The following is a 26,090-nucleotide window of genomic DNA, read 5'->3' on the forward strand; positions in this document are numbered from 1 at the left end:
GCAGGTGAAATACCTTTTAAAATACCTAAGTTTTACAAGCTCTACTGTAAACTGTCCAATATGTATACTAGGAAGAGTTTAAACACACATTCAACAAGCTTATTTTGTTTGAGCATCAGCAGCTTCCTGGCCTGTGTGCAGCTTTGCACATGTGCATGAGTTATCATTTAACTGGCAAAGTGTTCAAGCACCTCTAAGAAGTGAGCACTACATCACAATTTAGGAACCTCTAGTTTGATGCTAGTAGTACACCTTTAAGCATCTGTGAAATAACCACACAGCTTTAAATGCGGGGCTTTACTATTTCAAGGAAAACATGCTGAAGAGCCCAAAAATATAACCCATTTCCTATTTAACCACTTGCATTGTCAAATAAACTGCTAATAAAGATGCAGATTTTAGAAAACTTTGAAAACAGAATATTGTCATGCTAAAGCTTCTTCCCACATATAATCTACTTCTTTCTACCACTAAAATACCTATTTAAGATAATCTACAATCAATACATGCGCTTAGCAAACACCTGAAGTATGGACTGACTTCAGTACTTGCTTGTAAAACTGAAATAACACTAAAATACACAATATATACTTGTAAATGAAGAAACATGTCCATTCCCTACCGGCACTGATCAACATTCACACCTTCTGCACATTACATATTGATCCTTGCCTGTTTATACATTCACCACAGCAATACTTTTCTTTATCACTGCATTTAACAGGAAGTTTTGCACAGGAGGTCCTCCCAGTTGGACAAGCTCTCTCCATTTAAAATGCTTCTGGTTTACGCCATCTGATCAAAAGCTAGAAAGCTGTATTAAACTGCTCTAAATCCTTAAAATTACTTAAAGTCAAACCATCAGCTTGCCAATGAGTTTCACAAGTAACTTTACAGCCAAAAAAAAAAAACACCCAACCCAAACTGGTTCAGAAATCTACTTGAGAGTTGCAGCACTGGCATACACGGCAGCAATAAACCCATGGCTGGTAAAGGGCCTTGCACAGTTTGAAAGGGGAACATGGTGAACTTACTGCTGTGCTTTGGAAAGATTAATGTTTTTGAGGAAGAACGGTTTTTAAAACATCTTTTAAACTCAGGATTAAAATGCACAAGCAACGAGGCAAGTCTGACATTAGTTTGAGCATAGGATGCTGACTGAGTGTAACCTCCCTTGCTTTTCTTCATGGGATTCCCACCCCCTCCGCCCCCCCAAAAAACAGTTAAAGGACATTAGTTAAGCTTTAAAGTTAGGAACTTTTATCTAACGAACTTTGAAACTTCATGCTTAATTTACCGTGCGTGACTAACGCAACAAAAAATACTAGCATTGTTAGATACCAATACATATTAGTAACCTTAAATAACCAAACAACCGGTGATGAGTGAATACTACGTCCCAATGACGTTTTGGCTTCTAATTACGGTCAGCATTGTTGCTGTAGCTCCATCTTTTTAACTAACGCACCTCTCTTCAAAACACGCAAGCAGAGGCAGCGAGCCCTTTTTGTGCCACTGAAAATCGCGAACGGGTAGGAAAAGCCACTTTGGGGGAGCGGCGCCTGCATTCCCGAGTCAGGCAGACACGGCCCCCCCCGCCCCCGCCCCCAGTTTCGAGCACGGCGTGAGTTCGCCCGTGTTAGACACGGGGACGCGCAGCCCGACACCTTCACCGCATACAGGAGGCGGGAGAGAACGGCGGCTCCGTGCAGACGCGTAAAAGCCGAGGCGGCGCACGAGAGGAGGCGAGGAAGTCAAATGGGGACAGTTCAGCGAGAGCGGCAGCGAGCCTCCCCGCCGCTCAGGGCTGCGGACCCACCGGCCGCGGGGAGCCGCGCGCCCCGGCCGCTCCAGGCCAACCGCCCCGAGGTGCCGGCCTGCCCCGCGGCCGACACCTGCCGCCCCGACGCCCCCCTGGGCCGGGGGCGCCGCCCTCCCGCCGGGGCGCGGCGAGGCCCACTCGGAAGGAGCCGCTAGGAGGCACGGCCCCCGGCGGACGCCCTCCTTCCCCGCCGCCACAGGCCCGCGACGGCCCGCTTCCCACCGCGGGCAGCGCAGGGCGGCGCGGAGCCCCGACGGCCGCGGAAGGGGCAGCAGGTGGGAGCGGGGGGACAGCGGCAGAGAGTCGGGCGGGCGGGCGCCCCCCGCGGGACACTCACTCCGGTCGCGGCGGCAGGGAGAGGAGAGCGGCCGCGCCACCGCCGCCGCTGGGCGGGCGGTTATAACGGGCCGGCGGGGCGGGGCGGGCGCTGCAGCCGTCGCCGTCGCGCGCGCGCCGCTGGCCCGCGGGTTTGTTTATGTCCCTCGCCCGCTGGTTGGCTGGGCGCTGGGCAGCGGGGCGCGCGCTGCGCTGCTGGCGCTGCGTCACGGCGGCGTTACGGCCGCAGCCCAGCCGCCGCCGGCCGATACGGGCTCCCGCCGGGATCAAAATAACTGCAGGGCGCGGGGCGGCCGCGCGGCCGGGGAGGGGCGCCGCCTCCCCTCAGCCCCCGGGGCGGCCGGCGGGCCGGCGCTGCCCGGCGTGCAGCGCGGGAGGGCCGCCGCCGGCCCCGGCGCCGTGACGGAGGTCGAGGCGGGCTGGGACGCGCCGTACCGCTCGCGGGGCTGCGCGAAACCTTGGCGTCCCCCGGGGCGGAGCTGTGCGACGGCTGTCGGTGTGCGGCCGCCTCAAGGCCGCTGTGGCGGGTGGAGGGTGCCCCCCTGCCAGCGGGGCCGGGAGGTGGGCCGCGCCCGGCGCCCCCCGCCGGGGTGCGGGGTTAGGGGGGCCGCGAAGTTGGGGCAGGAAGGCTAACGGCAGAGCGCCCGGGTGCGTGCCTCCGTTGCCCTGTGACCCTCTCGAACCGCGGAACACCCTACCTGCGCCAGCCGGGATGAAACGCGAAGTGTTTCCTCGAGCTCCTTCAAAATACCGCCCGTCACGAGCACTAGCGGTCAGCTGGACGGCTCGTGTTGGGGGAAATAACTCCGGAAGACCGGAATTGTTGGTTGCGTGGACCGCTGAAGGTTTTTAGCCGGGGGCAAATTACACCACTGTACTTCGTAACCGTGGCGTCCAGTCAGTCTGGCAAAAACAACCCTTGTCCATTGTTCATTTGCTTTGTTTCTTTCAGCTAGTGCGCTGTCTGTGGTGTGATTATAGATCATAGCATAAATAACCCAGGCTAATGAGGTTACCGTTCGCAGGATAACCAAGTTCGCTGTATTGAATCATAGAATCATAGAATCATTGAGGTTGGAAACGACCTCTAAGATCATCGAGTCCAACCATCAACCCAACACCACCATGCCCACTAAAACATGTCCCTAAGTGCCTCATCTACTCGTCTTTTAAATACCTCCAGGGATGGGGACTCCACCACTTCCCTGGGCAGCCTGTTCCAATGTTTCACCACTCTTTCAGTAAAGAAATTTTTCCTTACATCCAATCTAAACCTCCCCTGGCGCAACTTGAGGCCATTTCCTCTCGTCCTATCACTTGTTACTTCGGAGAAAAGACCAACACCCACCTCGCCACAACCTCCTTTCAGGTAGTTGTAGAGAGCGATGAGGTCTCCCCTCAGCCTCCTTTTCTCCAGGCTAAACAGTCCCAGTTCCCTCAGCCGCTCCTCAGAAGACTTGTTCTCCAGACCCCTCACCAGCCTCGTTGCCCTTCTCTGGACACGCTCCAGCACCTCAACGTCCTTCTTGTAGTGAGGGGCCCAAAACTGAACACAGTATTTGAGGTGCGGCCTCACCAGTGCCGAGTACAGGGGCACGATCACTTCCCTACTCCTGCTGGCCACACGATTTCTGATACAGGCCAGGATGCCATTGGCCTTCTTGGCCGCCTGGGCACACTGCCGGCTCATGTTCAGCCGGCTGTTGACCAACACCCCCAGGTCCTTCTCTGCTGGGCAGCTTTCCAGCCACTCTTCCCCAAGCCTGTAGCGCTGCATGGGGTTGTTGTGGCCAAAGTGCAGGACCCGGCACTTGGCCTTGTTGAACCTCATACAATTGGCCTCGGCCCATCGATCCAGCCTGTCCAGGTCCCTCTGCAGAGCCTTCCTACCCTCGAGCAGATCAACACTCCCGCCCAACTTGGTGTCATCTGCAAACTTCCTGAGGGTGCACTCGATCCCCTCATCCAGATCATCAATAAAGATATTGAACAAGACCGGCCCCAGTACTGAGCCCTGGGGAACACTGCTCGTGACCGGCCGCCAACTGGATGTAATTGTGTTGGATGGATTGTATTCAGTGTTCGCCGTTGAATAAAAATTACATCATATTAGAAATGCATAAAACGTGCATTTGTTGAAGTGATGCCCTGCAAATAGTTTTTCTTACAAAATATTTTCAGATTCATTGGAAGCCCTACATAGAATAACCTGCTTAATCAGCACATTAATCCTGAAAATGAGAACTGACATACTGTTTACTGGCTGCGCAATAAAAGTACATTTAGGCTGGAACCTTCAAATCGGTTGGATTGAAAATTGCTTTGCCAGGACAGAAGGTCCCTCACCACACACACATAGTTGGGGTTTCAAGACCTGTTAAATCTCGCCTTTAAGTTACTAAGAGCGGAACTTTTTCGGTATAGATAGGGTGAAACTTTCATTAACTTACTAAGAGCCAGATTTGCTTCTCAAAGGTGGTGCAATATTTACACAAATCGGAGAACTGCAAGCCGCTTGCAGGGGGTAACTCCGCCGTTAATGTGCAGCACTAAGCAAAGGGTAATGGAAAGGGCAAGAGTCTGTTACAGAAGTGCAGCCATCACAGTCTTCAGATAATCATCATAAGAGAATTCAGATCATAAGTAAAGTTAGTTTATATTCACAGTTACTAGCTGGACAACAGAGCAGATTATACGCATGGCTTTTTTTTTTTTAGTTAATTTTAGCAGGATGTAGCAGGAGAAACAACTGTTAATAAGTGAAATAATGGCATGGTGGGTCACTGCAAATTAGCTCCATGTTGTTTTTACTCCCATATTGCACATCAGGTAAATGTCAACAAAGGCTGTAAATGCCCATGAATAACATGAAGTAAAACAGAGTGATAATAAAAGCCTATTAGATAAAGTTTTGTTTTTCATTAGCAGAAACAAGAGGAGCTACATATTGTGGAAGAGGTAAAACCACTTTGTCTGTTAGCTCTATTAGAGTTAAATAAATGAGAACATAAATCACTGTTTACTTTTCTCTTCCCTATATGACTGCCTTACTGGCCTCTCTCATTGCTTTGCTTATGTTAGGTCCCTCTCATGGTCAACAATTCTTCCACTTCTCCAAAGATCACAAACGTATCTGATGTATTTATCTACCTTAGCATTAGGCGACATTGTAGTTGTGTCTTGAAATGGGTACGTATGGCATACAGAGTCTGACGCTTGAATGAGTACCTAATCTGCAGTGTCACAGCTACAGAAACCTCCAGAGCACCAGCTGACATCTACTAGCAATTGAGTTGTACTTTCCTACGTTTTCCCTTGCTTATTTTGCATCCATAAAGAACAGGAAACTTAAAAAGAAGAGGAATTCATGTTTATTTATAGGGTAGTATGAGGTGTATGATAATGCACAATATTACCTTCAGAAGAAATGCCTTCAACAATTCCTTCACTTAATATGGAGATGTAGTAAATAAGTACACATCTGAAACTGTATTTACTTGTTTCTGTTTATTGCTTCTTGACTAGAAACATTAAGTGAATGATATATACACTAATATTAAACTTAACATCAGTTAAGACTCAGTACTTCCATGACAGTAAAAACAAGCCCAATCCAAAAACAATCAAGAAAGACCCCAATCCTTACCTCACAATTCAGCTGAACAATAGGTGATAATTAGGTATAACTGTGAAAGATACAATCATTTGACATGTTAAGCGGTTTATCTATCTCATTAGAATGAAATACTTTGCAGTCTACTCAGAAAAATGTGCCACAAGACAATAGGTGCATTTATCGTGCTGTAATAGCATCTTTATAATGTGGGCAGATTTGAACTGTGCTTGCAGTGTGGAAAAATGCATTTCTTTCATACCTATAACCACACATGCTATACACAAGACCTTGCCTAAACAATAGCAGAAAGCAAAAATTCCTTTCCTAAGTACATCTAATAATCTAAGACAACGTTTTCAAACATGACTGGCTGAAGTCCACCACTAAAATAAAACTAACCTTACTTTCAACACTGCCATTTTTTATGTAGGAAAGAGTTACGGTTAGAAGTGTTAATCTCATTTAAATGCCGACATTCTGGTCTCTGCCTTCAACTTTGTGCAGCTGTTAAGCGTATGCTTCTCGGTGACCACTGTCCTCTTACAAAAAAGATTTGCTTTTCATCCTGAATGCATTACCAACAACAGCATAGCAGTAAACCGAAGGGTATGTGTAATCCTTGCTCTGAAGCAGATACGGAATCCAGAAGTATAATTTGTCTGTGAAAGGACATGACTAGTTAGTACAAACAAAATAATATATTGGTCCATCTGGCTTACCTAGAGGATGCTGAATTTGGTCCTCTGGGTTTTTTTCCATTTTAGTAGTACAGAAATAAATACCACACTTTGACTGGCCAAGTGCAATTCTTTAAAAGCCCAACAAACAAAAACAGAAAGTGAAATAAGCAATTCTCTCAATTTCATAACACAGCCCTAAAGAAAAAAAAAAGTAAGTACTTTTATGTTCCTTTTCAGGAACAAATTTATCTTTAGGTACTGATTTTGATCTCAAACATGGCTCATATAAAATATTTTTAGATAAAAAGCATACAGAAGCCAGTCATTATCAATACTAGGTGATGGTCTGGCAACTAAATTTTCTAGCTATATATCCAAATAAATTAAATAGTTTGTTATTGTTTCTGACCCAAGAAAGTGAAGTACTATATTGTTCTAGGAAACCTAAGTTATATAAGTGCAGTGCACTTCACAGTGCAATTTTTGAAAAACATTTATATTTTTTGAAGTTACTGCAAAAAACCAATATAAATAATTTCTTCAATGTTAAAAGGCCTTTGAATGAAAGTTCTTAGATATTGTGTTAATTAAAATCCATCTCGGATTCACTGAAACTGTATGAGCATAACACCTAACAACTTGATAGCGAGCTGCAAGAACTAAAGAACACTTACTCATTTATCCATGGTTGATACTTAACAAGACCATGAACAAAGAAATCTAATACAGTTGCTTCAGTAGCAACAGCTATTAAAAATGCAATGAAGAGTAACTATGTCTTAGTGACACTAGGCTTTTTGTCCATTTCGATGGAATCTGGAGCAATAAAACTGACACCAACTCCAAGGCTTGAGCGTCTCAAAGATAATTCGGAGGGAGGAATATGACGTAGCTCTCGGCGAGATAGTTTTACTGGAGTTACTCCTTGAAACTGCATTACACTTTCTCGTCTCTGGATGACAGAAGGTAGCTGAGGATAAGATTTTGAAGGCTGAGCTTCATCTGTTCCTGTTTTGTCATCACTAGTGCTTGACAAACATTCTTTGTTGCACCCAAATTCTGAAACATCTTCTCCAAGCTTGTACGAATTCTGCTGTGCTCTTAAAATACTTGCTCTGTCTGTTTCTTTTATTTTCCCTGGTCGACTATTGGTTTCAGGGTTAAGTGTCGACTTGAATTCTTCAGAAGCAATTTCTGCTTCATCTTGACTGGATGCCTTATCACCAGCACTGTTATCTAAAATGAAATTTATCAGGAGATAAATAGCTAAAAGTTAAAACTCTTCTGAGTGCCTGCCATCAAGAAATATTAGTTAGTCAATACGGTTTTACAGCATCAGTAACTTGTAGTGTGAACGTGGTAAAAAATTATCAGCACCTCACATTTTGTCCTTTCTATTAAAAAGTTTGTCATCTACAAAAACATCAGAGGTATTAGCTGTTACTCTCCTCTGACTAGGTGCTGGTAATAGAAGTCTCACCGTTCTAACTTGTAATGTATCCTAGTAGGCAGTCTTAAAACAACTGAACCATGACAGTCAAATATGAAATTATTCATATATTCAAAGGCAGTCAGCAATTACACTAGGGCAACACACAGAACACATTCTGCAAATTTGACTGTAAGGTACACACAGGGCTTTTATTATTTTTAAAGCTCAGCAACAAATTACAAAGTGTTTTTATTACATTGTATTGCAGCATGCCTCAAAATGTATTCAAAGGAAAAATAACTAAATACAGAGTATTTCTTATAAAACTTACGAACATATGTATTTGAAAAAGTTGGAAATTCACAGGGATCTTCTCCCTTCTTCTCCTTGCTACAATTTGGCTGGGATGGGTGTCTTCCCACATGGCTACATGTCCTGAACTACATGCTTATTTGTATATCAGACACAGAATAGTCTTTCCCACGCTCATTTAAAATCCAGCCTCTAGAATATTCATGTTCACAGTTTGACAGTGTACTTTATAGTAATGAATGTGTTGGCTCGTTACCCAGCCTGGAGGGCAAGGGCTGAGCCTTAATTCACTGTGGGAGCAGCAGGTATGTGATCAGCATCTATGTGTTAGGAAGGCATGGCACTGCCCGAGTGGAAAGAAACAGAAGCATCCATTGGGAGGAAGAACCAGTCATGCTGAGCCTTAAGAAGAAATACAGGGCCAAGAAGGCTGTATTGTGCATATGAGGTATCGGTGGTGGCATCAAGAGGTGTGAGACAAGCAAAATAGTGACACAAATTGAACCTTCTTTTCTCCTCCACCTGAATAGCTCTATTGTAGGTTTGGATTCTGGCAAGTAGGACATGGAACAATTATAGTAGCAGTTGGTCATTGGTTTGTTTTTTGGGTTTGTTTTGGTTTGGGGTTTTTTTTGTGTCAAAGCACAGAATCACATTAGAAAGCTCTTTTTTTTTCCCTACAAGTGTATAAATCCTCTCTTTTAGCCTTAGTAACTAACTAAAGTAAGTTAGGAACTGAAAGTATGGAATTCTTCACTAACAATCTCCCAGTAAGTAACTTTTATAAAATCAAGTGCTGGGAGCAGCCTATATAAAAGCATGGCATATGACAAAGCTGTTAGTTACAACGTCCTTCAGACACATTCAGATAGTAAAATTCCTTTTTCTTAATCACAACAGTTGGAGGTTGTAGACGCTGAAATTATGTTAGAATCCAGAGAAAACAGAACAAGAATTTAAACTAGTGGTATACCACTGTTACAGCTACAAACCAATGTTGTCTCTCCTTTGAAACTGGGGAAGAGGTGTAATATATTCCTGGAGAACATTTAGTTCAGTAAAGATATGGGTTTTATGTCTATTTGATTTACTTCTGTGTGTTCACCACCCTTCAAATGGTCTACTGACAATTGCATAAATATTTTAAGATAATATACTTACATTTAGTGGATCCCAGTAATTGATGGGATGACTCTCCAAAGAGGCCCTTCAATTTCTTCTTCAGCTCTCTGCTGGTTTTCTTATAGAAAAATAAGTCTTTTTCCAGTTGCTGGACTTTTACTTCATACCCTTTCAAGGTTTCTGCAATACCTTCACTATCTTGTTCTAGGACAAGTAAAACTAGTTTAAGAACCAAATATCTCTGTGCAAAAAATCAAGATGCCCAACTAGACAGAGTATGTCTTGTATCTTGGTGACACTTTGCTTGCAGTGTGTACATTTTAACTAGTATGACACAGGATCAAAAAGGCCATGCCAACCCCACTTGTCAGTTTTAATAGGAGTATTTAGAAGATCAAGATCAGCAGGACCCATATCTTTCAACTTTCCAATATCAGCAAATTCAGTATGAAAATACAACAATTCTGATACTGCTTTAAAAAATACTGTTTTCCACTGATACAGACACCATGTGTCTGTTCCTCAGCATCCTACACAACATCAGAATTAGTGACAGCCAAAATAATATCTCTGAACCTTATTCTTTTTTTTTTCAGTTGGAATATGATATTTCTCAGTAGTGATATACTTGCTGTATAATCTCCCCCAAGAAGCAAATACCTTTGAAATGATGTAATATTAACTGGAGTTTTTTCTCATGTTCTTTGTGTTGTAGGGTCAGCTGCCTGTCACACTGCAACTTGACGTGTTCAAGTGCAGATTCTAATTCACGTATTATGTTTTCCTGGTCTATGACCTTCATTTCCTGTTCTTCAATCTGCAGTTGTAATTTACGTTCAGACTCACGTAGGCCAACAATCTAAGAAAGAAATACACTTCTTTTGATTTATCAAACCATTTTCATAAAAGCTTTTAGCTTTCTGCTTAACAGATTAAAGCATACAAAAGCAATGGTCTCTAAAAGCCGTAAGCTTATATTGGAAACAGACTTGCCCGCTGCTACAAGTTCACACTTTAGAAATGAGCTCTGTACATTCTGATCATATGGACTAGTGGATTTTTTTAATACCCTGTGCAGAATTTAAACTGAAACAACAGTGTTTTCCTGATTCTGGAAAACTTCCAACTTGCATCCCACAGACAACTTGTTCACAAAATCACCCAAGGTTCACCCAAGGTCACAAAGACACACCATGTCCTAATGCATTTCATTTTGTTTCCAGATGTCAGTGTGATTCTTCAGTATTTGGGTGTACACACTGCAGGCAGTCTATGCAAAAAGAGTTTATACTGGATTTAGAAAAAAAATAGGAATACTAGCCTGAGCTTTATGAAGCCTGCAGCTGGGAATAATTTCAGTACAACAACACTATTTAAATATGTTGCTGCTCCAAAAGTTAGCAACACAGAGCACTGGAAAGGAGCAAGGAAATTTCCAGATTTGTAGCACCTTTTAAGCTAATGACCCCAAAACAAGATATACAAAGTTAACACACAAGTATCCTATTTAGGTTAATGTAAAAATTAAAAATATCTGAATTAATAGCAGATGTGTGTAACCTGAAGAGATTTTCACCAAAAGCTTGTTAAATTTCTCTTTATTTCTTGACACCATTTCATTTCATTATCTAGAATAGTAACAGAAAATAGGATAAAATATTATTCATTAGCCAAAACAAACCTTGTTGAAATATTTGAAGAGGATAGCTCTGAGCTCTGCAGCAGACAGGGAAACTAGTTTTCCTATTACATTATTCTCACTCTGTGAAAGAATCTGAGAAGATGACCTAAGCAAGTGCTGGCGATTCTGAATACTTTCGTTCTTGTAATCAATAGCAGCCTCCAGGGCTTCAATTCCTTCTTCCAGCTGGAAAAGGACGTGTTCTTCCTACAGAGAAACACATGAGTGAGATCTTTAAAAAAAAAAAGTGTAGAATTAATCTTTCTATACGTAAGACATTCTTTAACTTCATTCTCAAGAGTGAAACTAAAGGGCAAAACAAACTAGTAGTAGTACAGAGAATGGAATGGGAAAAATAAGAGGTAGAATACAAATCTACAACATCTGTCTTTTTCTGCCACAGTACCCCTTCCATAATACAGAGATCAATCAAATGGTTCATCACAAACGTCATGTTTCCCTTTTTATCCTTCCTTCATCCTCTCCACAGTTTGACTTCTACTATTATCTTTTTGGTTGTGCTAGTTTTCTGTTGGATTAGTGAATGAATGAGGTCAGTAAGGAGTTTGGTGACCATAACTTGTGTAGGAAAGTGGCAGAAATGCATGCACTGAAACACTTCAGAAGATGTTGAGGAGTGAGGCAAGTAGGGTTCTTTCTGGCACATTATCACCTCAGCCACATGCCCATACTGCTTCTCAAGACCTAAAAATAATCTGTGCATTTTTTATGAATTTACTGTATCTGCAGTGTAATTATACTGATTAACTCAAGTGTGGACCATCCAGGTAGTATGACTTATTTTCACTGTAAAAATATGGAGGCCTTCAGGTGAAGTTTGCTTTTTCACAAAGTCCTATTAAAAAAATCAAGGGGCATCACTGTACGAGCACATTGCCTTGTTCTATGTCCTGACATAAAAATACCTGCCTATGATAAACTGATGAACTTCCAGTTCCCTTATTTCTGATTATATGATCCTTAGGCCAGTGAAGTTTGTCAAGACACTAGCTGAATTAAGTCCCTCTGAACATAAACTTTGTTCGCAGGTATGCAAGTAGTGCTATCATAGCAGTATTTTAACATTGCTATTCCCAAAAGTACGCAACCTCAGTTCCCTGGTGCTAGCTTGTCTAATATTTGGAGACATTTTAGGTTCTGATTGGAACGCTTTATTATACAACACTACCTAAAACCTGTATTTATCTCAGAGGTGCTTACTTACTTCAGTTGACAACACTTTACCATCTTTCAGTTTCTCATCCACACTCCTTCTTCTTCTGAGCAGCTGATCCCTTTCCATCTGGAGAACCTGAATTTTTTCCAAAATGTCTGTCTTATCTTCAGTGGTGCTGCCCTGAAGCTGCATACCTTTATCACACAGTTCCCGATCCAGCACACTTAAGCGAGTAGACAATTTCATACTATCTTTGTTTAAAGCCTAAAAAACACCACAGCAACCATAGATATAAAACTGAGATACTCCTTCCAGTAAGAAAAATATAGGTGAGACCGTCACATTCTGCAGTGAAAGACTTGCCTGCTTCTTGCAACGGGACCCATTTATTTTGAGTAGACAGCTACCATAAAATTTACTATTTACTCAAAATATGAAAGAAAACAAAAACGCTCAACGTGCAGTTTTCTACATACTAAAAATTAAAGGGGCTAGTCATTATAAGTGGCAATGATACTTCAATTTCTATTCACTTTTGCTACTGAAAAATAAATAACGCAAAATGTTTCCCTGTCATGTTCTCTAGTTTGCAAAAGGACGGAGTCATTTTTAGATAGCGTATTATTTAATGCTCCACAATGACAGAACTCCACAGTTCAGATTTTGTTTTGTTTTGTTTTGTTGTTGGAATTTTGGGGCGAAAAAGTGAATAAAAATCACTATTCTGTGTTATTCACATTTTAAATGTTGATTTGCTCAAGCCACACAAAAACTTCATGGCAGTCGTAGAAACACAGGTCACATGGCTTGAGCCTCTTCGGCTATCTGCCTTCCCCGCTCCCCAGTCTTTCAGTCAGCACTATAACTGTGGCAAGTTTCATGTTTTTTCTTAAATCACCTGGCTAGATCTCAGTTTCTTGATTTCCAGATGGCTTTTCTCTTGCAATAGTGCTTCTTTTTTGGCTACAATGGCTTCTCTTTTCTTTAAATCTTCTTCTAGTTCTGCTAACTGTTGGTGCTGTTGGAGAATTCTTTCCATTTCTTCATCCAGCCATTTCTTTTGCTCTTCTAATTTCTGAAGTTGAAATAGAGATCCAGAGAGCATTAACCAGGACTTTTTGGGTCAGAATTTTATGATTATGTTTTTCCTTTTTTAGAATAACTGATAAAACTGTAGAAGAAATTGACATTTCTAATGTTAACATTAATTCTGCAACAGCATCTTGACTCAGAATAATACAGAAATTGGACTGACTTAAAAAGAGGCTCAGCAATGTTACATTGCTACATCTTGTATAAACAAATTTGCATCAGACGCATTTAATGAAATGTATTCTTTTTCTAAGAACAGTTATATATTGATAGATGTCTTCTATATAATCACAGCAACTAGGTTTGGAAGGTACCACAAGAATTCAGCTAGCCCATCCTCATTGCACTATAGTTGCCCAAGACCAGCTATTTGTGGAAAAACATTAAGTGTCAAGAAATTATGATGTTGACAGAAAGAAAGACAGTAAATGAGAGCTCTGATCCTGCTAGCACAGTCCATTACAAATTTGTTCTGAAGCCACAGTTTATCAGTGGATATATTCCTGGTAAGGCTAAAAAGTTGCCTTTATTTAACTTTTAAAACTTCTTTTCACCTTTAAAGACTTTGGGTAACTCATGAAACTCTCATGTTCCAGTGTCCACATCTGAAATAATGTAGGTTACACTGCTGCATAGGACACCTACTTTTCTAACCCTGTTAGGAACAACCGAAACCATAGACCTCTGTCATTTATATCAGAGGGGAAAACAAACAAACCAACCAACCATGGAATGTTTGTAACAGAGCTCATCAGGATCACCCTCAAACCTGCCAGACAACCAAACCTGTTGAATTCTCAGGTGTCTGAATCAGCATCTTTGACAAATCACAGAAAGAAAAGACATTAGAGCTTCTCCTTTCCTTCATTCAAAAAGAGTATAGGAGCTGCTAGACTATACTCCCAATTTTTGCTACAGCAAAAAAGACGACAAAACTATGATGGAATACTCTTCTTCCAAACACTTTACAAAGATGGCTATGGATGAAGAAAGAAATTTTTTTTTCAGGGCCCACACAAATTCAGAATAGATTAGCTACCTGTAGCTTCTGTGAAGATGCCACTGAGTTATTTTTCTTATTTTTAAATGCAGCAATCTCTTTATCCTTAAGTTTAAGGATCTTCTGTTGTTGCTCCATTTTCAGTTGAAGTTCCTATAAACAAACAAAAAACCCCATTCGTCCTTCCTCAGTCAGTCTGTTTTTAAAATGCATTTAATGTCAGAGTCCACGCAAGTATATAATTTGAAACACTAACCCTAAATTTACATGTAAAATTGCAATTCAGGACTAGACAACATGTAATAAAACAAAACACAAAAAAAAAAGCTGAAGAGAAAGGCAAACAAGATTTCTGTGAAAATGTTTATAGACAATTTCTTCCGGGCATTTGTCAAGAAAGTCATTACTTAAAACTATGGAAAGCCTGGCAGTATAGTTTCTTGTCTTTGGGGAAGCAGAGGCAAAATCGGCTCATCTCATTCTTTGTCATAAAGAAATAGGAAGAATCCTACTTTAATTTGTTGCTGGTCCCGCTGAATCTCTGCTTCTAGTTGCTTCTTTTTTTCGCTCTCCTCACACAGTCTCTTCTGTAGCTGGGTCTGCTGATGCTTCATCTGAGCCACGTTCTGCTCTAGTTCTGTTGCTTGTCTCTCACTTTGGTTAGATAATGAAGCCAGATTCTTAGTGTCTTGCTGCTTCTTCTGTAAGGCCTGAACGTTCATGGCAAATTTCAGCTTAATAGCAGGAAAACTTAAAACTAAATTATGACTCGACTTCATTCTTTACTTCACTGAATTCTTAGAGTCAGCAAGACTTAATAACTTCTGCCCAAACAATCACTCGTTATTTCTGTGGTTTCTGAGGTATCTGGTAAAGTTGGCACAGGCAGAATTAATCTCAAGCAACATGACAAGATAGAGATACAGTTCATGCCTGGCAACGCAATGAAAGTAGTAAAATCTAACAGAAATCACAGCTCTGGAAAATGTGCAGAGACATAATGGTGCCAGAATGCTGGTCCCGAGCTCAAGTCACTAAGCCAGCTACCTCTTTCTGTACGGTTGCTTGTCTGACCCACCATTCTAGGACTGAGAGGCACAGAGCACCTAAGCTGGCCCTACACAGGATTTAAACTTAGGTATAGCAGAACTTAAAAGTAGAAGGTCAGTGCCAAACAAATATGACTGTATTGGGCCTGGTCTTGCAAACCATCACAGTGATTTGCTTAGAGCTGGAATTTATATAGTATTTTCATAGAACATCAATTTTATTTACGGCAGGTGATAAACTTGTAACAGTCTCCTTGTGTAGGTTCTTTTATGGTACTACATACAATGGTGTATGAGCACCTCAGATCACCCACCTCTTTCCTGGTTTCTTATCTACCAAGAAAATACTCTATGTATCTAACCACATATATGTTAAATAGCATTCTAAGTACAACAGTATTAAGTTTCTCATTAGCTACTTCAATCCAACCAGCTTCCAATGTGTAAAATCGATGAGAGTCTTACAAGCAGAGCGTTAAGGTTCAAAGGTGATAGATTTGAAAATCATAGTGGTCAGATCAGAAATACCTGCACTTTCAACTTAGCTGCATCCATCTTCTTCCGGAACTCTTTTTGTAACTTGGCTTTCTCAGGAATGTCTCTCAGCTCCTTACTCTCCAGCTCCTGAAGACGCTTTTGTGTTTCAGCCAGTTCCATTTTGGCCTGCTCAGATTCTTGCTCTAGTTTAGTCATCTTCAAAGAATATTGCCTGCTTACAGACTGAGCATCCTTACCTTAAAGACAGCATATCCAAATAGTTTAAAAACAGCAGGATAATCAGTTGAAATGTAATACTTAATTCTGTAGTGGAATCATTACTTACTTCATTCTGGCTAAACCAATAATTTATGAGACATTTTCCAACCCTAAAGGAACATACAGTTCCTTTCTAACTCTGAAATGAGATAAAGGAAGGAGTCTTAAATCTGAATTCTTCATGAGTCACCTGATGTCACCAAATAAAGTACCATCTGAGTGCCAAATAAAGTAACATGCTTCTGCCTGCTGTAGTTTTTGCCAAAATGGCTCTCTTGTATTTCATAAATTTTGCTTTTTCCAGAAGAATATGCCATTTATTTATTACTCAGCTTTCAGCTTAATAATCAGTAAACAACTTTGGATTGTGTTTCTACTCTCTGACTTGCCCTGTTTGGGCGATCTTTCCCAAAGTACTATTTTTGGGGGCACAGAATCTTTCTCGGTGCCAAAAGATAACCTCAAGAGAAGATACACATAGAAGAGTGTGATTGACGGGGTTGAGCAAAGAGATCCTTACCGTCATCATAAGGCTAGTTTCTGTCAGGCATATATATACAAGGACAGATACGTAAGGGATGTAGGCTAACAGGGACACTGACCTTTTCCCTCATCCACTTCTGACTCCTGCTTCTCTACTGCAGTGCTGGGAATGCTTACATTCTCAGCACAGTGATGTATCTTCTCTCCTATCCCAGACACTGTGTGACAAATACATGTCCACGAAGAGATCAGTAGCACTGAGCATACATGAAAAATTACACTATTGGTGGATAAAAGCAATAATCAGCAAAGCACAAAAAATATTTAACAAATACATCTGCGTATCATAGCAGAGTAGGCTGTAATCAAAATTTACAGCCTTCACTGCAATCATAACAAGTAATTAATGAAAGTTATGAATCTTTAAGTTGTTAAAAGTATTCTTGCATAAGATAACTACATAAAAACTAAGACATGCAGGACTTGAGAAGTTTTGTGCCATTTCTTTTGTTTCTGAACAACTTCTTTCTAATTTTCCCTATAGTAGCCAGTTACCTGTTCTTACTAATTCCTTAATAAGTTCCTCTTTCATTTTGATATTAAGTGCAAGTTCTCTTATTTTTTGCTCGGCCTCAGTGAGTCTCAACTCTGAATTCTTTAACTTCTGCATGTTAAAAACATGACTTCTCTGGAGGCTGTCAATCTCTTCACCTTGAAAGAAAACAAAACAATATGGAGATAAAAAATCTGGAGTACACTCTGTGTCCAAAAGATGGTGCTCTGGAATATTGTATGTGTGGAGTTCTTCCATATGAAGTAAAAGAATCCAAGGGAGAGAATAGCACAAAGAGTCTTTTCCCTGCCATGTGTCTAAACGGGAAAAGAAAGGATGGCATGCACTAGCATTTCAAGACCCTAAGTGGGAGGCAAAATATTCCTGAAAGCAATTCAGTGCATCTCTGATAAGATAATAGCATCTATTTTCTTACATTGAAGCAGTACTGAAGATTTATATCTAAAGAGCTTTTTGATGTGTGAAGTGCTTTCTGGCTTATAAGTATTACTTAAACATTAAGGTCACTGACATCAGTTTCAGAAAGGGGAAGAAGACGACAATCTTGAAAGCCTACGTTGAATTATAACCAAAAAAATATTTGTATCAAATACACATATTTTGCTGGGAAAAAAAGTTACATGTGCTAAAGACATTCTTGTGTATTCTGATACTGTAATATTTGCTCTCATGACTTCCATTTTACCTGTGGTTGTGTCAGTCTGTAGTGCAGATTTGTTGGATAAACCAGACTTGTCTACTTGACACTTCATGTCACTTAGATCAGAAAGAAAGCACAGAGAAGCCTGTTTTCGTGTCCATGTTCGGTTTATGGAATGCCTAAGGAAGAATGAAAAACTTGCTACCTTCCAAACACACAGGGATTTTTTTTCTTTAAGTTTCATGCAAAGTACCTGATCTTAACAGAGAAGAATCCCAAACTCATATAAGCATTTGTACCTTCTTTCCCATCTACTCCCCACCCCCCCGATCTTCATGGTAGATTCTGGCCCCAAAGATTAATAAAGATTATGCAATCTTTATTAAATCAAAAACCTATATTTATTTTGTAATATTTTGTAATATTTGTAATTGTAATATGCCCAGTTGGTCCCATAAGTTTACCATAAGTAACATCACAAATGGTCTAATATTATGGCAGAATTAGGCAGTGATACTACCTTTGCTATACATTTGTCTGTAACAAAAATTAATGAATAACAAAAAAATTACTGAAATGAAGTTTTATTTTTGCTGTCTGTATTTTCTTCCTCTTCATCGCTCTGATCAGAGAGGTGGCAGTGAAGGACTTTGTCCTGATCTTCTATGTTGCTCAGTATCATCTGGCTGCGAGCACGGAATTCTGCCATTACCCGGGCCAGGGAGAAGGCAGGGGGGCTGGTATACACCTGCCAAAAAGCACACAAAAAAAGTGATGGGTAAAAACGCTTGCAACAATTTAGCCATTCTTTACTGATATTTTAAAAATATTTCAGTTTAAAAGTCTGTCATCACCTGAGCTTGTAAGCAAAATTACAGAGGTTTTCTATAATAACTCTGAATACCTTTGTAACAAAAGGTTTTGTGAGAGCGTAGAGCACTTGTTCCAAATGTGAAAGGCACTGTTAGCAACTAATTATCCAACATATTCAATCTATTCGTAAGAATAATCATTCATTTTTTATAATGCGTCATAATTGAACCCTCAAAAACCCCAGGAAAACACCAAAAAAGACTACAGCTTTAGCACTTGTAAGTGATAATTTCAAGCCTAAACATTTTGGACAATTGTGGCATAGCATATGTTGCAAGACATTAAAAAGTAATTTTTCAGTCTTCAATGGGAAGCTAAACAGCATCTGAGAAAGCCACCATAATTTGTCATGTCAAGTCTAATTACTGAACTATAACCATTACAAAGTAAAGGAAAAAAATGTAACATCTGGGTAGACCTTACCTTTCGGGTCTCTGTCCCTGAAGGTGGGTGAAGGGAGTGTAGCAGACTCTTTGTGAGTGGGACGCTGTATGGTCTCCTTGCAGATGCCACAACAGCTGGCCCATCTCCACAAGCACTTGAGAAGTCCAAAGTTTTCACATCTGTAAACTTCTCTAATTTTTCTTTTAGTTGATCAATAAGCATTTGCTGTTCCACCATTTTCTCATTCTCATGGGGAAAAAAGGCAAAGCAAAACTGTTGCTGATCATGAGCTCTGTATCATATTCATCATTTCTAAATTCCTTACAAAGGTCATGAATCTTGTAAATCACTGACCCTAAATTCTTCTGCAGTGCACAAATTCTGCAACAAACTGAAAATTCTATGATATATTATTAACCTAACACACGCACCCCAACTCCAATAAATTTTAGACACATTTTTGCCCAGAAAGACCTATCCCAGGCAAGTTACATTAGCTTATCTAGGCATCTAGTGAGAAGTAGATGACATACTTATCAGCCTGTGTTTGCTTTACATGTGTGTTTATGGAGAAATAAAATGGGAATTCAACAAAAATGTTCAAATGAAATACATGGTCTGAGTCTAATTAATTAAACATGTATACAGACTTCCTCTTCCTCTTTGAGCAGTTCCACTTTAAAGATTATTGTATTAATAAACATAAACACGTACATGATCCCAGAATCCCTTGTACAGGCTACTTCTTTTTCTTCTACCCAGCCTCAAGTTTGCTGGTAACGCTAGTTTGGAGAACTTACTTATCTGCTTCTCCTACAGCAGTCTCTGTACATTGTTCAAAACTATTTATCTTACCTAAATTGATTCATCCATAAGGCCGAGATTATATCCATTTTCAACTCCCTCTATTCCTTTCAATTCTTTTCAAAGTACCTTTAAAATCTGGCCTAGTAACAACAGGAAAGTTGAAGAATAGCTAGTGATAGTCAGCCAAAAGTATTCAATGAAAGATATTTTGCATTCTCCTACTTTGAGTAATATATTTTTATTCATTCTTTAGATCTTCTTTACTTAGACTGCAAGTTCCTTGCAAATTGACATTTTGTTGGAATACCATACATAATATTCCTGTGTCATAGGAAATAGAATATATATATGAATACCATATCTGTTATGATTTTGGAAGCAGTAAAGGCCAACTGATCCATCTTGAAGCTATCCTTAACCCTTTTAAGACTCTTTGTCCCTGATACCATTGTACATACAACCCCACAGTGCAACACCTGATACACACATATGTGTATAAACATTTAGTATCTATCTAGTATGTGCTACTTTTAAAGTTCTGATTCTATCATGTAACACTAAATTACATATTCCTCTGAATACAACTTAAAATACTTGACAGAAGCGTTTGCTTTTCATTATTCTACCTATTTTATATGTTTTAAAATAACAGTGGCAGTTTAGTGGATTAAGTACCAAAATGGTGCCTGAGAGCTCTCAAGCTTCTCTCCTGCCTCTGATACTGAAACAATCATGATCTTTTACCTACACTGTGACTGGTTCTGTTCATTACCTCTACCTTGTATCCTCCAGAATTTATATAAGCATTATCTCAGTGTAGTAAGTTGACACTATGCTGTACAGGTTAAAAAAAACCAAACAACCTAGCCAGAGGTGACAGAAAAGAAAGTGACAGAGGGAAGAAAAAGACAATGACTAGTATACTTACCTTTCATTCATTGACTCTCCCCAAGCCATCAGCAAAGAAGAGGAAAAAGGAGAAAAAGTAGAATAAGGAGAAGAGTACTAGCTAGCCATGCTTATGCTTTTCTCTTTTAAAAAGTCAGATAATTTATCTATCATCCATGTGACATGCAACACAGGAGAATATTAACTATTCTATTTATGGTCTCCTGGATCTTGAAATGAAACTTACTACCCATCATAATTTCATTAGCAAGCACAAGGTTTAGAGAAGGAAGAAGGCAAGCAGTGTTTCCACTATGTCACTCAGTTTTCTCTAATAGTAAATGCTCAGAAAATTAGGATGAAATTCTGTCTTATAAAGTCAAAAGGGAACAATACTCTAATTCTTAATAAAGCTATCACAAAATACGTTTCTATACAACCTTTCAATTAAAGCATTCTATAGGATCTTTATAGTCTTTAAAGGCCTTTCAAATCCTAATTCATTAATTGTCCTGAAACTACTTAGCAATAATACACATCTGGGGAGAGGGGTGCGTGTTATGCTTTAGGAAGCATGGAGAAGGTGAATGATTCACCTCATGTTATACAGGAAGTCTGTGGCACAGCTAGGCTGAGATACAAACTTCAGGAATCACACTATTGTGCTTCATTCACTAGATGAACTCAACTCATTAAGTGATACAGCTCTAATTCAAACAAAATGCCTGTAAGATTGACAGGTAGTTATGTCCAAAAAAGTCCTGAGGGACCTGTCTTGAAATAATGAATGCATTCATACAGTGGAAGGATGGTTCAATACAGATATATGTAATGTGTACCGGAGGAAAAATACCTGTAATCTGTGTGTTTCTTGAGCCTCCTTTAAAGATTCCAGTTGTTCTTCATTTTCCTGTAGTAATGTCTTTATCTGATTCTGCAGTATCTGCAGTTCATGATCCTTCTGGCTAAACACTTCTTCATCCATAGCTAGGGCCTGCTAGATAATAAAAGAAAAGTTCAGCTGGGGAAAAGGGGACATTATTATTCTTACAGTTGGAAAATGAAAAAAGAAAAAACCCAAAACCTCATTTGTTGTTAAAAGATGTGATCAGAACTACAAAGTTTTGAGGTATGTATGGCAAATTGTCTAAGTGGTTATCTGTGGTTTCTACCAGATCCATTGATTTTCTTCTGACAAGTTTCTTTCTTCCGATGGGAATAATGTACCCATAACCAAAGCTACTTTATTGAAGTAGATATCTAAATCCAATTATTGTCTTTAGGGTGCTGTGAGATGTAGCCACAAGATCCCAGCATCAACCATAAGATTAAAACACTTTTCAAATGAAAAAATAAGAACAGCTGTCCTCATTCTGCAGCTCAGATAACAGCCTAAAGATTAAAGAAACCATAAGAATGCTTCTTCAGATGTTCTTGTGGATAAATAATCCAATACTGATTGAAGGAGACTTCCAAATGTTACTCTTCCAGAAAGCCTGTAAAAGCCAAATACAAAGTATGGAAACATCATGTCTTATTGTTCTAAAACTGAATACTTCTGTACAACTAGCTTACCAATCTTTCTTCCAAGAAAAGACAACTCTTAATAGCTTTTAAGAACGTACTCAAAAACCTGATGTCTCTTTAGAGAACAGAACTTTTTCCAAAGGCTATGTACCAATGCAAATGTTTCTACTAAACGTAGTTGACAAGTGTATCCTGCCCCCCACTGGTGCTATATCATTATGCACAGTTGAGCCAACTACAGAAAAAAAGAAGCTTGCACAGGTGTTAGCATGGTGACAGAGTGGGGCAGGATGAAGCGATAGAAAACTAAGGGGCATATTGTCCATATTGTATTAAACATACATAACTAAAATCAGAATACATTTGCTCAGTTGTATTGGGTGTGTCAAGGGTTTGGTAGGGGTGACTGCAGGGGTGGCGTCTGTGAGAAGAGACCAGGGTTGCCCCATGCCAGACACAGCCGGTTCCAGGCGACTCCAGTGGACCCACTGCAGGGAAGAGCTGAGCCCCTCAGCCAAGACGGTGGCACATCTGTAATAATATATTTAAGAAAGGGCACAAAATGCCAGACAGGCAGAAGAGGAGGGAACCAAAAGAGTAAGAAAGAGCAGAGGGAACACCAGGAGGAAGAGAAGGAGGAGGCGCTCCATGGTGGAGCAGATACCCACACTGCAGCCTAGGGAAGACCCATGCTGGAGCAGATGGATATTCCTGAAAGAACTGCTGCCCATGCAGGGCCCATGCCGAATCAGAGGAAAGGTGCGAGGAGGAAAGAGCAGCAGAGAGAAACCGCTGTGTACTGACCATGAACCACCCCCCTATGTCCCTGTACCACTAGGCAGTGAGGGACAAGAGTATGGAGTGAGGGAGTGAAGATAAGCCTGGAAAAGAGGGGGAGGAAAGGTGGTGTTTTAGTGTTTGTCTTTTTGTTCCCCACTACCCAAATAAGTAATTTTTTTTTAATTGGCTATAAATTAAATAGTTTTTCCCCAATTTGAGACTGTTCTCTAATTGGTAAGCAATCTCCCTGTCTTTATCTCAACCCACAAGCCTTCTCATTCCTGTTCTTCCTATTTTCTCTCCCCGAGTCCTGCGGATGGAGGGGTAACTGAGTGGCTGGGTGGGAGTCTGGCTGTTAGCTATGGCTAACCCACTACATCAGTATTTTTATTTTATGTAAGACAGCATTATCCAGGCAATCATAGCTGTTAGCAAAGAAATATGTATGTACGCACAAGAATAGGTCCACTATTAGCTATTAAATCCGTCCATATGCAAGCCCTGCTCTAGAGTCTGTACTCTCTCGTTTATTTTAGCCTCTCCCTAACCATCTCCTCCTGGCTGTGGATGGCATACTCACCTGGGGAAATTTAAGTTTAAACTCAGCTCTTACACTGTTTCGAACCTGGGAAACAGAGGTTTAAAATAAGCTACAGAAGAAAATCAAAAAGTAAGAAAAAAGCTGTGATTTAGATTGATTAAGAACAAAGAGAAGACAGAATTTGTATATGCAATTGCCTGATAACAATCTACAGGCTTATCACAGTTTGGTATGCAAACTGAATATGGGTGGATGTTATAAAAATCTAACTTGTTGGAGCACTGTCGTCTTCTACTACAAGACAGACTCAGATTAATTTTTCTGAGCTGTTCATCTTACATCAGAACTTCACTCAGTTTCAAACTAGTGTACAAGTATTTCAAGTTACAAAATTAATTTTCATTTGAGGCTCTGTTTATTGTACACTAATCTGCATTATTTTGGATGTTTTTTTATTCATAGTCAACATTTTAACTCAGTACATCCAAAATATGCACTTCCTAAATATATATGGAGATGTTCCCCAAAAGAATTATTTATCTGATCATGTGTCAGTTCTGTGAGGAGACACTATCATGCTTGAGAAGTCTGAGAGCTCTTCTCCCCATAGGTCATTATCTAGCATTATTATCTGCTGTATGAGAAAGAGCTAATCAGAGCTACTGGCATGACAGGATCCTCATGGGATATCTGCATGCTCAGAATCCCATATTTTGTTTTGAAATTCTCATCTCAGCTAGAAAACTGTAAAGAAGTATGATGCCACCAAAAAGCACAAAGCTCATATATAATACAAAAGCAAGTGTTAGAAAAGTGATGAGACAGAGAAATCTGTAAATAGTTTAGAAACTCAGTTAGCTGAAGGCATAGTAAAGAAAAGGAAATGCAGGAGTTCCTGGTGAGGACATTGCTGAAGAAATACAGGTTAGGAAATTACTTAATAGATGAGGTACTTGCAACTTCATAGTATTAGATAGACTAGTACACTACATACATAGTATTAGATAATATTAGATATAAGTTGCAAAACTTAGCCCATGTGTTATCTGTAAGTACACTGATATCTGTGAAAATATCTGCATTGTAGTTATATCTGTAATGCTTCTGACAGACTAATTTATTTGCAGGATTCAAAACAATTTCTGAGTTTACAGGACAACTGAAAGTAGTTGTTGTGGGTTAACCCCAGTAGGCAGCTAAGCACAGCCACTCACTCACCTCCCCCCCACAACCCCAATGGGACAGGGGAAGAGCAAAGAAAGAGTAAAAGCAAGAAAACTTGTGGGTGGAGATAGAAATTGTTCAGTAAGTGAAGGTGAAGTGGAAAAAGAGAGAAAGAAAACAAGACAAGTAGTGCAAAGGCAATTAATGGAAAACCAATCACTCACCACCTCCCACAGGTAGACTGATGTCCAGCCAGCTCCTGAGCAAAAGACAGCTAACGTACCTAAGCCCTCCTCCCCTCCCTTTTTATTCCTAAGCGTGTCATATGGCATGAAATGTCTCTTTGGTTGTGCCAGAAATATCATCTGCCTGGTTGTGCGCACCCCCCAACCTATTCACTGGGGTGGCAGAGGGAGAAACAGAGACAGTCTTGATGCTGTGCAAACACTGTTCAGCAAGACCTAAAACACTGGTGTGTTACTAGTGTTGTATTGGTCACAAATCTAAAACACAGCACCCTACAAGCTGCTATGAAGAAAATTAACTCCATCCCATCCAGACCCAGTACAATGTCCACTCCGTATCCCATACCATTTATGTCATGCTCAAGTCCCACACTATCCAATACAACCTCAGTAACCATCCCCCCCTTCTCCTCCTTTGATTTACACACAGGTATCATTCCCTTAGTCTATGGGCCATTCCTGTAAAATATCCGTAAAATGTTCCTAAAATGTCCACTGAGTTCATCCAGTCCATGACCTGGGTTCTGTCTGTTATGGTGGTCACTCAGGACAGGAGAGGCATTGTTGTCTTGAGTTACTGGACATCAAAACCAGCTCAGGCTGGGTCACTGCTGCACTTGCCTGGCTTTTTGCAAGGCTTGTTCTCTGTTGGTTTAGGTGATTCCTGCTGTAGTACTTCCTAAAACATACAACTCAAATCATGGGTTATTTTCCCCCAAGGTTAAATGTCTTGAGGTACACATCAGACTTTCCCATCCTCCTACATTACCCACTAGGTGTACCTGGGTCCTTGAGCAAAAGCAGTCCCACAAACAGGTTTGCTTTTTCCCAAGGGAGGAACAACCCATGCTGTCTTTCCCAGCCAGTTCTCTACAAGCACTACAGGGACCTTATCTCCTTCTACAATACATAGGGTTTTTGTTTGGGCAGGTCCAGGTCGGTTAGCTAATCCTCTGGTATTAATTAGCTAAGTGGCATCTGCTAAATTTGCTGACATGTCCCTGTGCCCATTGCTTTCAGTATAGTCTTTAACAGTCCACTGTATCGTTCAATCTTGCCAGAGGCTGGTGCGTGATAGGGGATGTGATACAGCTGATCAATGCCATATT

At 40.5% G+C, this 26,090-nt stretch overlaps 2 protein-coding genes across 6 annotated transcripts in view; both read right to left on the reverse strand.

The window, feature by feature from the left end:
- GKAP1 (G kinase anchoring protein 1) overlaps positions 1-2,929 on the reverse strand; it is a 32,824-nt gene extending 29,895 nt beyond the window's left edge. Inside the window, exon 1 of one of the 4 annotated variants that reach the window (XM_076363318.1) lies at positions 2,857-2,929. The gene's annotated coding sequence lies outside the window, so the exon portion shown is untranslated. Of the gene's footprint in view, positions 1-1,468; positions 1,567-1,680; positions 1,779-2,159; positions 2,230-2,856 lie in introns of those variants that run through there. The other 3 variants (XM_076363317.1, XM_076363319.1, XM_076363320.1) reach the window with 3 other exon arrangements.
- Positions 2,930-6,725: 3,796 nt separating this feature from the next.
- The window catches only part of KIF27 (kinesin family member 27), a 31,232-nt gene continuing 11,867 nt past the window's right edge, over positions 6,726-26,090 (reverse strand). The window contains exons 5-18 of one of the 2 annotated variants that reach the window (XM_076362498.1): positions 21,578-21,658; positions 19,069-19,275; positions 18,345-18,520; positions 17,818-17,951; positions 17,114-17,269; positions 15,848-16,053; positions 14,783-14,980; positions 14,310-14,423; positions 13,077-13,253; positions 12,227-12,442; positions 11,002-11,208; positions 9,981-10,179; positions 9,360-9,524; positions 6,726-7,690 (exon numbers count right to left, since the gene is read on the reverse strand). In XM_076362498.1, coding sequence (XP_076218613.1) covers positions 7,227-7,690; positions 9,360-9,524; positions 9,981-10,179; positions 11,002-11,208; positions 12,227-12,442; positions 13,077-13,253; positions 14,310-14,423; positions 14,783-14,980; positions 15,848-16,053; positions 17,114-17,269; positions 17,818-17,951; positions 18,345-18,520; positions 19,069-19,275; positions 21,578-21,658 — 2,700 coding nt within the window. In that variant the 3' untranslated portion in view covers positions 6,726-7,226. Of the gene's footprint in view, positions 7,691-9,359; positions 9,525-9,980; positions 10,180-11,001; positions 11,209-12,226; positions 12,443-13,076; positions 13,254-14,309; positions 14,424-14,782; positions 14,981-15,847; positions 16,054-17,113; positions 17,270-17,817; positions 17,952-18,344; positions 18,521-19,068; positions 19,276-21,577; positions 21,722-26,090 lie in introns of both variants that reach the window. The other variant, XM_076362497.1, reaches the window with a different exon arrangement.

This window comes from Aptenodytes patagonicus, chromosome Z, assembly GCF_965638725.1.
Source record: "Aptenodytes patagonicus chromosome Z, bAptPat1.pri.cur, whole genome shotgun sequence".
NCBI lineage: Eukaryota > Metazoa > Chordata > Aves > Sphenisciformes > Spheniscidae > Aptenodytes > Aptenodytes patagonicus.